General features: G+C 41.5%; 1 protein-coding gene across 1 annotated transcript; it reads right to left on the reverse strand.

The window, feature by feature from the left end:
- Positions 1-723: 723 nt before the first annotated feature.
- Positions 724-6,497, reverse strand: LOC133452351 (uncharacterized). Its single transcript, XM_061731602.1, has 3 exons — positions 6,360-6,497; positions 4,974-5,464; positions 724-3,072 (listed from the first exon to the last, which is right to left on the reverse strand). Exons 2-3 carry the CDS (start codon positions 5,448-5,450, stop codon positions 2,809-2,811), a joined length of 741 nt encoding a protein of 246 aa, XP_061587586.1. The 5' UTR covers positions 5,451-5,464; positions 6,360-6,497; the 3' UTR covers positions 724-2,808.
- Between the last annotated feature and the right edge of the window lie 6,547 nt (positions 6,498-13,044).

The following is a 13,044-nucleotide window of genomic DNA, read 5'->3' on the forward strand; positions in this document are numbered from 1 at the left end:
GCCATTACTGCAGCCCCATCATAGGTCTGAGCTACAAGCTTTTCAACACTTCATACTTCTCTAACACTCCCAGGACATACTGAGCAGTGGCAGGAGCGTCTGTCCTCACTCACGTCATCAAAGCCCAAAAACGCCTCCTTCACCTCACAGTCTGCCTCCGTTTTAGCCACATAGCGCAATATGCATGGTCTGAGAATCTGAGCATGGTTTGTGACATCTGTCGTTTCATCAACTTCTACAGCAACAAACTGATCTCCTTTTTAATGTCATTTCTAATGACGTCACCGACTGCTTCCATTAAATCGTTCTGTATTCTGTTTGACAAGCCAGAAAATACAGTTGATGTCTCCAAATGTCTAGCTAGCCTGTCATCTTCCTCAGCAAAAGCATGTAAAAGTTCAACATAGTTGCCACGATTTACAGAGCCTGTACGCTCATCATTTCCACCAAATGCTAACTGCTGTTTGGCTGTTTGTATATGCATATATATATATATATATATATATATATATATATATATATATATATATATATATATATATATATATATATATATATATATATATATATATATATATATATAGTAAACTGGTTCTTCTGTAGAATGGAACCTTTATGAGGATTACTGCAAATATTTAGATATTGTTTTTTTTGTTCCATTTTTTCCTGTACATTTGTTTTTGTGTGTGTTTAAAATAAAGACATTTGTGCAAAACAAGACAGACTTTTATTTACACACCTTTCAGAAAATAGAAACATTCTTGAACTTTGTTGTTTGCATAGTGACAGCAGTTATCCTATAAATTATTATAACAATAAGTAATCTGTATCACAGTAGCAGTAATGAACAACTGTATGACAGGATACATTACTGGGAATAAAGTAAACAAGTGTAAGTAGAGTAGTAGAAAAATAAACTGAAAATAATGAACTGTTAATAAAAAGTGAACTATGAAACAGTGTAAGAAGTTACTGTAAATAAATACAATAACTACAGTAGCAGTAGCATGTTGGTGCTGGAGAGTGTGATTCACTGCTGGAGTTTAGGAGAAGTTTCTACAAGTTCCTCCTCCTTTCCTCTGACCAACCCCAACCCTCCGCCTAAATCCCCCCGTCATTTATAGTCAAGGGGCAACTTTAGAAAAAGCCTCCGTTAAGACTTTTGCTCACATGTCTGGGTAAAGTTTGACAACCTATTTTTTTTGTTAGAACAAATCTCTAGAAGGAATTTTAGGGGTGTTGTCATCTTGAATGTTTTAGCTGGTGACCACTAGAGGCGCTAGAATATTCAAGTTCTCCATTCAGGCATATGGTCAGTTTTGGTCAACCTGTACCATTTATATGCATAATTGTCAAGATGAAAACATTGTATATCTAAGGAAATAGATAAAACAAGAGTAAAAAAGCCTTTATGAATCATATTGTAATATTTTAGCCAATATTGGATACTAAATATCACTTTTTTATACGTTTTTGACACAGGATTTCATAGAAAATGTGTTTCACTGCAAAAAAAAGAAAAAAGATGCTTATTATGTGTGTGTTAAAAACGCCTATAAAAAAGTCATATTTTTAACCAATATTGGACAAAATATAGCAATACAATTAAAAAAAAGTTTTTCAATTGATGTTTTATCCGTTTCCCTAAATATAAAATCTTGAACATTGAAGATTTTGCATATAAACTGTACATTTGGACCATTATTGTGACCATATGCATGAATTGAGTATTTGAATGTTACAGCGCCTCCAGTGGTCACCAGCAAAACAATCCAAGATGAAACAGCCCTATTATTCCTCCTAGGGGTTCCTTCTAACAAAGAAATGAGGTTGTCAAACTTTACCCAGAAGCGTGAGCAGAGTTATCAATCTTAGGGTTTGCCCCCTGACTATTACAAGATAACGCTCGGTCACACACTGGTACACAAACATGCTTTTCATATTTGCTTTATTTCATTGCAGTCTTAGTAAACATTTGCTCATCCATTATGCTCAGACTTTTGAAAGAAAATTAAAAAAAATCAAACATTTAGTCCGAAAGATGCTCTCCAAGTAAAACCTAAAACCCAAATATGAACTTGTATCATATGGTCGTAAACATCAGAACTATCTGATAACGGCAGGAAACAACCAAAACACAGAGATTAAGTCAAGTGCAGAAAACTAAATTCATGTTATTAATTACCGTATTTTCTGGACTATAAGCCGCACCTGTATATAAGCCGCATCCGCTCTATTTAAAAAAAAAAAAGCTATGCAAGCCGCAGATATTTCTGTTGTTAGATTAGATATTTACTACATGTACAGAAGGATTCTGAACTGTAAATGATGTACATGTTTGTACCTAAATAGATCCTTTAACAGTGTCTTTTAACACGGCAGCAACTTTGCTGATTAAAACGGGACAGAACCAAGAGAAAATAACCAGTATTTATTTATCTATTTATCCCTTTGAAATCTGCTTCTACTTCTATCTGCTGAAGAAGAAGTAGTGTATTCTTTTTTGTATTTATTCTGTCTTAGTTTTTATTCTAATTCCGGTTAGCACTCCCCCTAGCGCTGGAAGAAAAATCCACAGAAAAGCTGCACCTTTGTATAAGCTGCTGGTTGAAAACCTATGAAAAAAGTAGCGGCTTATAGTCCAGTAAATACGGTAACCCTTTAAAGCCTGACATGTGACAGAACACCTCAAAAAATATGTTTTCCCATAAAAAAAGGTCCCAGAAATGAATGTTTCAAACATGAGTTCCTCCAAAGTGCCTGATAAATACATTTTCTTACTTTCTTGGAGTTACATCTTTCCGTTCTCTACCACAGTGGCAAGGCTTGAGCTGTTCCAATTCTGCGACTGAGCTCCTCCATGTCTGCCTGTGTCACTGGAAAACTAGCCAGCTGCTGAAACCTGTCCTTGTTTTCAGAAATGAACTTGATCAGGTGACTGAAGCTCTGGTGAAAAGCTGCAGCGGCGGTGAGGAACGCCGTTATATCTCCTGCGTTCGGGAGCTTCGGCTGCACTTTCCCACCAATCTTGGTCTGAAGCCTCTTTGCAATATGGAAGGCTTCCTCAACAGCCTGAATAATCAAATAAAAAAGTACATCAGGACTAAAATATGATCTTGAGTAGAGAAATCAGCATGAAAGACTTTGACTGCACGGAGAGTACGTTCCCCAACAAATCAGATTTATAGCTCCTGGGTTTTGTTTGTTTTATTTAGGATCCCCATTAGCATTAGCATTAGCATTAGCTATTCTTCCTGGGGTCCGACATTCACACAACACACAAATAAACACTAAATACATACAGACATACATTACACATGACAAAACAAAACAATAATAGACACAACTCCCTTAATCACAATCTATACAGAGGATAATTAAATCACCATCATTCTCAGACATACATACATAGAAATGAAATCAAATAAAACACCTTTATAACCAATACCTGCCTGGAATGACCTTATCTAAAATTAAAATTATTTGACCACTTTTCACCTTATTACGATAGGGTTTACACTACCTATAATTATATTTCAGCCTTCACTTTGTTCCTTCTAAATGACAAATCATCATTCATAACATTTTAAAAGATATTGTTTTAACTGAAACTTAAACCAATCTTTGCTACCTACATGTGAAATATAAACTGGTAAAGAGTTCCAGCCAACCATGGCTCTGTAAAAACAGTTCTCTGAATCAAACCTGTTCTCACCCTTGGTAATATAAACCTGCTTTCTGATGTGATTCTAGTATTGTAACCATGGTGATAAAATGATGATGGAATCTGTCATACAGTTGTTTTGGAGAGCGAGTCACCAGTATATTCCTCAGAAAACTTAACATAACATACGTAGACCTTTGTCTTACAGATAACCAGCCTAGTTTTTTGTGCATGCTGGACACATTAGATCTATAAGGACATGATAAAGCACAACGTGCAGCTTTATTTTGTGCCACTTGTAATTTCTTTATATTTTTAACTAAAGTATTAGACCAAACTACAAAACAATAATCCAGTTGCGACAAAACCAAAGCATTCAAAACCTGTCTCCTAACATCTAGAGATAAACATTTAGAGATTCTTCTCACTAGTGACACGCCTCTTCCCATTTTGCAAACTACAGAATCAATTTGTTTAGACCATGACCAATTATGATCTAAAATTACACCCAAAACCTTTGTCTCATAAACCTGTTCAACAGAAATATTATTTACATTCAATTTCAATATTAGTTCAGGTTTAAATTGATATTTAGAACAAAGCAATATTGATTTTGTTTTGCCAACATTAAGAATTAATTTATTGTAACCTATCCATTCAGCTACTACCTTTAATTCCTCCTGCAATATGTCATTCAATTCACCTATTAAAGGAGCAGTTGCATGAGTGTGATCCAGTAGCCCCGGCATATATATATATATATATATATATATATATATATATATATATATATATATATATATATATATATATATATATATATATATATATATATATATATATATATATATATATATATATATATATATATATATATAGCTCCTGAGTTGAGAGTGATCCAGTAGCCCCGGCATATATATATATCTCTCTCTCTCTCTCTATATATATATATATATATATATATATATATATATATATATATATATATATCTCTCTCTCTATATATATATATATATATATATACATATATATATGTAAAGCTCCTGGGTTGAGAGTGATCCAGTACGGCCCGGCACGCCCACACTCACCTTTGATACTGGACTCAGATATATATAAATATATATATATATGTATGTAAAGCTCCTGGGTTATATGCATATATATCATATATAAATATATATATATATATATATATATATGTAAAGCTCCTAGGTTGAGAGGGATCCAGTACGGCCCGGCACGCCCACACTCACCTTTGATACTGGACTCAGATATATATATATCTATATATATATATATATACACTCACCGTCGATACTGGAGTGAGATATTTGGCCATGATGGATTCCAGAGGAACGGGAAAGCCCTCCAGGGTGATCGTGTCATCCTGGTGATCCTTGGTCCACGTCAGCGCCTTCTGGCTCAGGTCAGTTTCACTCTTGATCACTCTGATCACAGCACTAATCACATCACGTTTCATCTTCTTTTCTTTAGAACTCTCCCCCTTGGTCAGTCTGCTCAGACCGGTACTTACTCCCCAGAACACGGCGGCAATAGCGATGTTTTCTGCCAACCATTTAGTTATTGACCATAAGACTGGTTTTAAATTGTGAAGGATTTCTTTGAAACTCTGGAAAGTTTGTGAAAGCTCAGAAACGGCCTCTTTAGCTTCAGCCACTTCCCTCTCTAGTTCTGCCTTTTCTTCTTCTGTCAAGTCTCCTGCAGCCTCGTCGGCCCCGTCAACGTAATCTTCAATTTCCTCAATCATTTCTCCCATTTCTTCCATTTCTTAGGAGGGTTCTGTTGAGAATTAAATTAGAATGAGTACAGCAGTAGACTTTATAATTAAATTAGAATGAGTACAGCAGTAGACTGTTAGAATTACATTAGAATGAGTACAGCAGTAGACTGTTAGAATTAAATTAGAATGAGTACAGCAGTAGACTTTATAATTACATTAGAATGAGTACAGCAGTAGACTTTATAATTAAATTAGAATGAGTACAGCAGTAGACTGTTAGAATTAAATTAGAATGAGTACAGCAGTAGACTGTTAGAATTAAATTAGAATGAGTACAGCAGTAGACTGTTCTAATTAAATTAGAATGAGTACAGCAGTAGACTTTATAATTACATTAGAATGAGTACAGCAGTAGACTTTATAATTAAATTAGAATGAGTACAGCAGTAGACTGTTAGAATTAAATTAGAATGAGTACAGCAGTAGACTGTTAGAATTAAATTAGAATGAGTACAGCAGTAGACTTTATAATTACATTAGAATGAGTACAGCAGTAGACTTTATAATTAAATTAGAATGAGTACAGCAGTAGACTGTTAGAGTTAAATTAGAATGAGTACAGCAGTAGACTGTTATAATTAAATTAGAATGAGTACAGCAGTAGACTGTTCTAATTAAATTAGAATGAGTACAGCAGTAGACTGTTAGAATTAAATTAGAATGAGTACAGCAGTAAACTGTTATAATTACATTAGAATGAGTACAGCAGTAGACTTTATAATTACATTAGAATGAGTACAGCAGTAGACTTTATAATTACATTAGAATGAGTACAGCAGTAGACTTTATAATTACATTAGAATGAGTACAGCAGTAGACTGTTGAATGTGACGTATCTAGATTAAAAACACCATGACATCAGGCTGAGACAACAAGTGATATACAAATACTCACAATGTGAATAGATAAAGTTGAGAGGAAGGAGCAGCAAGAGTCTACGATCAAACTGAAGACACAGAGTTGAACCTCTTCTTTTAGAGTTAAAACAGGAGGAGCAACAAGTACGGAGGGCATGAGGAGGGAGGGTTTTAGACGAGACCATTTCTTCACTCATATCAAATAGCAAAAGTAAATTAAAGCTGCAAGCAGCGATGAACGGATGAATGGATGAACGGGCCCTCGCACTCACGGCCACCGCCCCCATAAGCATATCAGACATGACACCACCCACGACTCTCTATGTCAAACCATTTAAAGTTATGGCAGAGAAAAGTTTTCTAGGGGGCGCTGTTGAGCCGTTAGGCCACGCCCATTAATGTAAACCATTAAATATCACATTTATCACCAGGCCTGGCTTGGTGATAAATTTGGTGACTTTTGGGGCACGTTTAGGGGAAAAAAGGCCCTGATTTTGTCGGAACAAGAAAAAAAAAAACAGAAAAAAAAAAGAAAAACAAAAAAATTCCTACAGATACAATACGGCCTTTGCACTGTATTTTATTTATAGAGCGCTTTTAAAAGATCTCAAAGACGCTTCACAGACACAAAGATAAAACATAGAGATCAAGAAAATAAAAAATTAAAACCACAGGATAAAAGAATATGAGATAAAAGATAAGATAAAGGATAAGAAACAGATCACACATTAAAAGCTGTTGTGAAGAGTTTTGAGATTTGAAGGTGGGTAAGTGTGAGTGGGGAGAGAGTTATAATGTTAGTGAACCCATTTTTTAGAGAATTCTTCATTTTGCACTTTAAATCTGCACCAACTTGCAGATTTCTACTGTCAAAACTCCTCCCGTGTGAAGATGTGGTTGTGCAAGAATGCAGAACCCCGACTGGTCGGCGGCCAACGCTCCACCTCTGAGAGAGCAGCTGCTGGGAGTTGTTGAGAAAGACGCTTGTTTGCGTGTTTACGCTTACTTTGTGTTTTCTCTGGCGGGTCGTTCTGGATCAGCTGCACCTCCTGATAGATTCTTGTTAAGGCCTGTAAAGATAACATTGCAATAATCCAACCTACTGAAAATGGATGCATGAATAAGTTTTTCCATGTCTTGTTTATTCAGAATCCCCTTAATTCTAGCTGTACTGTTCTCTCTACGTGTTATGCTCTTGCGTGAACGTAGATTAAACAGCCAGCCAAACTCCTTATTCAGAAGCCAGGAAGTGAGCGTCTTGCTCCTTTAATTTCTTCTTACACATAAGTCAGCATTTCTGACTGTACTGAATTCGGTGTAAAACTATAAAAGAAAGATACAAAAATGTCTTAATAAACAGCATAACAGCCATAAAATATCAGTGTCTGTGTTTTAACTGCTTATTATTAACTCGACAGGTATTAGCTCAACAGCTAAAAAGTTAGCAGGTAAGTAAACACTACTGTAACACAAGCAAAACATATTCAACTGTTCCTTTCTACACAAAATGCTTTCGAAATATAACACATCTTATTACACCTGTAAATTATGTGTAACACTTACAACCATTGCTTTCTGAGGGATAACTGCATCATTGCGGCCGTGAGACAATGTAAACATACAAGTTTTCGCCGTTTTTTCTCACTGTACTACCTACTTCCGGTTTGGGAGATTTTCAAAATAAAGGCGCCGGAAATACATGTAAATGTAGAAAACAGTTAATAAACTTCTCAACATCTTTTTTAGCGACTTTCAAACATATTGAAACACATTCAGGGCAGAACACTCCCCGTCTGGCATTTACTTATGCCACTAATTACCGTATTTTCGCGACCATTCGGCGCACCGTGTGGAAAGGCGCACCCTCATTTTTGTGTGTCATTTTTAGATTTAAAACATACATATGGCGCACCGACCCAAAAGGCGCAGTCTACAGAGCAGAGCTGCACACACGCGTGCCGCAAAACACGCCGGCCGCAAAACACACACACCCGCTGCAGAACGCACACACATGCAGAACGCACACACAAGCACACAAGCGCTTATTTAAAAAATAGAGCGGGAGCAAAACCTCTGTTTCTGCATTAAAGAGCTCCGCTAATTCAGCTGCGCCAGTCCGAATTTCCTCGGTGTCAGTCACTTTCTGCACAACAGTAAATAAACTTTTCATACCCCGTTGTGCGGATCCTCCACCGCACAGAGCCCGTCTCTCCCCAGCGGGGTGGAGCAGCGCGCGTCACAGCGGCTTTAACTGGGAATGTGACCTGTTCGGACCAGCTGGGACCGAAGCCACCCACCTGTATGGGAGCAGGGGCTCCCGGGGAAAGACCAGCGGCATTTCGGCCGGATCTGCCCCGGGGATGGTGCGCCCTGGCCCGGCAAACCCGCGGCGGGAGCCTGGCGGCTCCTGAGCGCATCCTCTGCATCTTGGTTACCGGAGATCAAACCGACAGATTTGCCTGAAAATCTTGCAGGGTGAAGTTGATCCGACCTGGGACAGACCCCTGAAATCTCTGCTCGCAAAGCGGCCGGGAACCAGGTCATCGCACCCCGCTTGGAGAACCAGGAAGTCGGCTGCAGCAGCGCCCATCACCGCGCTGCTCCAGCCGCTGCTTTAACCGGGGAACGTGGACGGTTCCGACCAGCCGGGACCGGAGGAGCCCGCCTGCACTGTTGTAGGGGCTCCCGGGGAAAGAGCACCGGAATTTCAGCCGGATCTGCCCCGGGGAACCGGCGATCGGACCCGCAAACCCACGGCAGGTGCTTCCTCGGTTCCCGACATGCAAAACACACGCGCACTGCAGAACAAGTGTGCTTATTTAAATAGAGCGGAAGCAAAACTTAGTTTGATTGTATTTTATTTCACTTTACACATCAAGCAAATCCTTAAACGTTTTCATCATCTGTTTCGCATTAATCAGCTCAGTGGAGCCTCATTCACGTCGCAACTCACGGAGGCTTCACCCGCCCCCTTCTCTTTTTACCATTCACATGGTGGCCGGCCTCACATTACCGTAATTCAGGTAATAGACACGGCGCACCGTTTCTTAAGGCGCCCGGCACATTTGAAAAAAAAAAAAAAAAAAAAAGTTGCGCCTTATGGTCGCGAAAATACGGTACTTAATTGTCCTGATTTGACCCCTGGCTTTCCTTTGCCAGGAGTAAGACCACTTCAGTGACAGGCCTTAAGAATGTCTTTACTTTGTCATGTGATGTTGTCCTGACCTCAACTTTGCGCACTTTCCCATCAGCGCTTGGACTGGTAGATGCGATTAGACCCATTGGCCATTCGTTGCGGGGGGAATCACTCTGTTTAAGCAGCACAATGTCTCTGACCTCCAGGTTGCGACATGCTGTGTGCCACTTACGCCTTGGCTGAAGGGTGTGGAGGTATTCAGTTCTCCATCGACTCCAAAACTCATTAGCAAGTGCCTGCACTTGTCTCCATTGACACTTGAAAAGATCCTTTTCCCCGAAACTGCCGTGAGGAGGAGACACACCTGGTTTTTGGGTCAAGAGCATAGCAGGGGACAGCAGCATTGGAGAGGAGGGGTCGGAGGAGACCGGGACTAAGGGCCTTGCGTTGATTATAGCACACACCTCTGCCATTAAAGTGCAGAGCACGTCATGAGTCAGGTGATGTTTGGTTCGCAGCAACATGGAATCGAGTATCCTCCGGGTCACGCCAATCATGCGCTCCCATGCCCCTCCCATGTGGGATGCGTGCGGGGGGTTGAATTCCCATGTACAACCATTCTCATGCAAGTACTTCAAAGTGCTGGTTTGCTGTGGATCGTCCGGTCTCATGCCCAGCTCAGAACTGGCTCCGATAAAGTTTGTGCCCCGATCTGATCTCAGCTGCTTCACTGGTCCTCTTAAAGCGAAAAACCTTCGGAGGGCGTTGATGCAGCTGGCTGTATCCATCGACTCTATGACTTCTACATGCACCGCTCGGGTACTCATGCATGTGAAGAGTATGGCCCAGCGCTTACTCTGAGCTGCGCCGCCTCTGGTGCGTCGAGTGAAAACCTCCCAGGGGCCGAAAACATCTAATCCTACATAGGTGAATGGAGCTGATGAGCTCAGGCGCTCTGGGGGGAGGTCGGCCATCTTTTGGACCTCAAGCCGTCCTCTCAGCTTGCGGCAGGTTACACAACGATGAAGGACTGAACTTATCAGCCTCTTGCCAGCAACAATCCACAAGCCTGCAGCCCTGATCGCACCCTCAGTGAATTGTCGCCCTTGGTGTTCAACTTTCATGTGGTAATGATTCACCAATAGTGTTGTGACATGACTTTGTTTTGGGAGAATGATTGGATTTCTCACCTCTGGACTGATTGATGCATGTCTCAGACGTCCACCGATCCGTAAGAGGCCATCATTCATGGATGGGTCAAGGTTCAGGATTGTGCTTGTTCTTGAAATTTCTCTGTCTTCTTGCAGTGCAGTGTACTCTTCTGGATACGCTCCTCTTTGAACAGAAGTGAGTATGAACTGCTTGGCTGCTGTCAACTCTTCTGGAGTACGAAGTCTGCTGCATCGATGCCATCCTTTACATGAGGCTGGTGAGTCAGATCTGAATGAACGAGCTTGATGGATCAGGAAGGAAACTGCCCTCAGCAAAGACCCCCAAGTGGAGAAGCGTTGGAAACGTCCTGAGGTGAGTTTACATTCATTGATGCAGGTAGCAAGGGTGGTCAGTTGAGGTCTCACATCTGCGTCTGTTTCAGGATCCACAAGCTTATAGGTCTTCTGTGTCTCGGGCAGAAATGGTTTGTGGAGGAACTCTGGTCCTGTAAACCACATGCTGTTGGTGAGTTGAGACGCTGGAACAGATCTGGTGGCCAGGTCAGCTGGATTCTGACCTGTAAGCACATAATACCACTGTTGAGGGGAAGTTGTCTTGCGTATCCGGTGAACACGGTTGTGTACATACACAAAGAATCGCTTTGATTCATTGTATATATAACCAAGAACAACTTTACTGTCACAATAGAACCTCACTGCATCCGGTTTGTGGTCGAGGTCGTCGAGGATCAGTTCAGCCATCTCGACGGCCAGCACAGCTCCACACAGTTCGAGGCGAGGGATCGTGGGCTCGGGTTGAGGAGCCAGCTTGGCTTTTCCGAGCACAAAGCCAACTCGACACTGTCCATCTGTCATGACAACTCTGAGGTATGCTACTGCCCCTATTGCCCAGTTCGAAGCATCAGAGAAAAGACATAACTCTGTGTGTGTGGCGCTGGAGAGGGACCGTTGTACGTATGAGCGGGGAAGGTGGAGAGCACTCAGGTCTTTTAATGATACTTTCCATGTTTCCCATTTGTTTAACTTGTCTGCAGGAAGTTCAGTGTCCCACTCTTGAATGTCAGCAGAAAGTTCTCTGAGCAGAGCTCGCCCTTTAATTGTCACTGGCGCAACCAACCCCAATGGGTCGAAGAGGCTATTGACGGTGGATAGCACTCCACGGCGGGTGAATGGTTTGTCATTGACTGCCACTTTAAATGTGAAGGTGTCAGAGTCTATGTTCCAGCACAAACCAAGACTTCTTTGCACTGGAAGCTCTTCTTTGTCGTGGCCCAGGTCTCTCAGGCCTGCAGCCAGGTCTTCAGGTTTGAAGGCTTGCATCACTGTGACACTGTTAGAGGCGATTTTATGCAGCTTCAGATTTGATTCTGCCAGAGAAGCTTGAGTGCGCTTGAGCAGATCAATGGCTTCAGTCTCAGATGGGAGGGAGATGAGCCCATCATCCACATAAAAGTGTTGCTCAACAAAGTGGCGAGAGTCAGAGCCGTACTTTTGTTCGCCCTCTTGGGCAGCTCTCCGGAGGCCGTATATCGCGACTGCCGGCGAAGGGCTGTTCCCGAACACATGTACTCGCATCCTGAACTCCATCACTTCCTTCGTTAGATCATTGTCCTTGTGCCAGAGGAATCTCAAATAGTCTCTGTGGTCTTCTCTCACCAAGAATCCATAGAACATTTGTTGAATGTCAGCAGTCAGAGCAACGAGCTCTTTTCTGAACCTGACCAGCACTCCCAGGAGTGAGTTATTCAAGTCAGGGCCTGAGAGCAGAACGTTGTTGAGAGAGATGCCATTTTCTTGTGCGCTCGAATCAAATACAACTCGTATCTGACCCGGCTTCTGGGGATGGTACACTCCAAAAATGGGTAAGTACCAGCATTCTGCACTCTCAGGAAGAAGGGGAGCTTCTTCAGCATGTCCGTTTAGAAAAAGCTTCTCCATAAAGCCAACAAACTGTTCTTTCATTTCAGGATTTTTTCTCAGTGTACGCTGCAAGGAGTAGAGACGGGAGAGGGCTTGGGCACGGTTATTTGGAAGGCGTGGCCTGGGGGACCTGAAAGGTAGGGGAGCAGTCCAGCTGTTCTTTTCATCTCTGTGTAGCTCCTTTCCCATGACCTTGAGAAACGTTTCATCCTCGAAAGACAAGGCAGGTTTGTCATCATTCTCGGTTCTAGTGAACACGCTGCATCCAAGCTGGTCTTGAGCTGTCAGACCGTTGCCAGAGGAGCTGGAGAGATGAGAAGCGCTGCTGAATCTGTGCTCCCCGCCGTAGCTAATTTTTTCTTTGACGCTGATGTGTTTCTGACAGGGCGTCAGATAGGACGGACGTCCGTTCTGCAGGACGTTGGTCTTGAAGACGGCTACAGTGGGTTTGTGAGCACTATCAATACAAACTTCCCCCACTATAACCCACCCTA

This window comes from Cololabis saira, chromosome 10 (assembly GCF_033807715.1).
Source record: "Cololabis saira isolate AMF1-May2022 chromosome 10, fColSai1.1, whole genome shotgun sequence".
Taxonomy (NCBI): domain Eukaryota; kingdom Metazoa; phylum Chordata; class Actinopteri; order Beloniformes; family Belonidae; genus Cololabis; species Cololabis saira.

What these genes read in the sequence shown, in the direction of transcription:
- LOC133452351 (XM_061731602.1), bottom strand. Translation starts at nt 5,450, where the DNA reads ATGGAAGAAATGGGAGAAATGATTGAGGAAATTGAAGATTACGTTGAC. An exon ending in ATCTCACTCCAGTATCGACG is followed by an intron (nt 3,073 to 4,973) that starts GTGAGTGTATAT and finishes TTGATTATTCAG; the next exon opens with GCTGTTGAGGAAGCCTTCCA.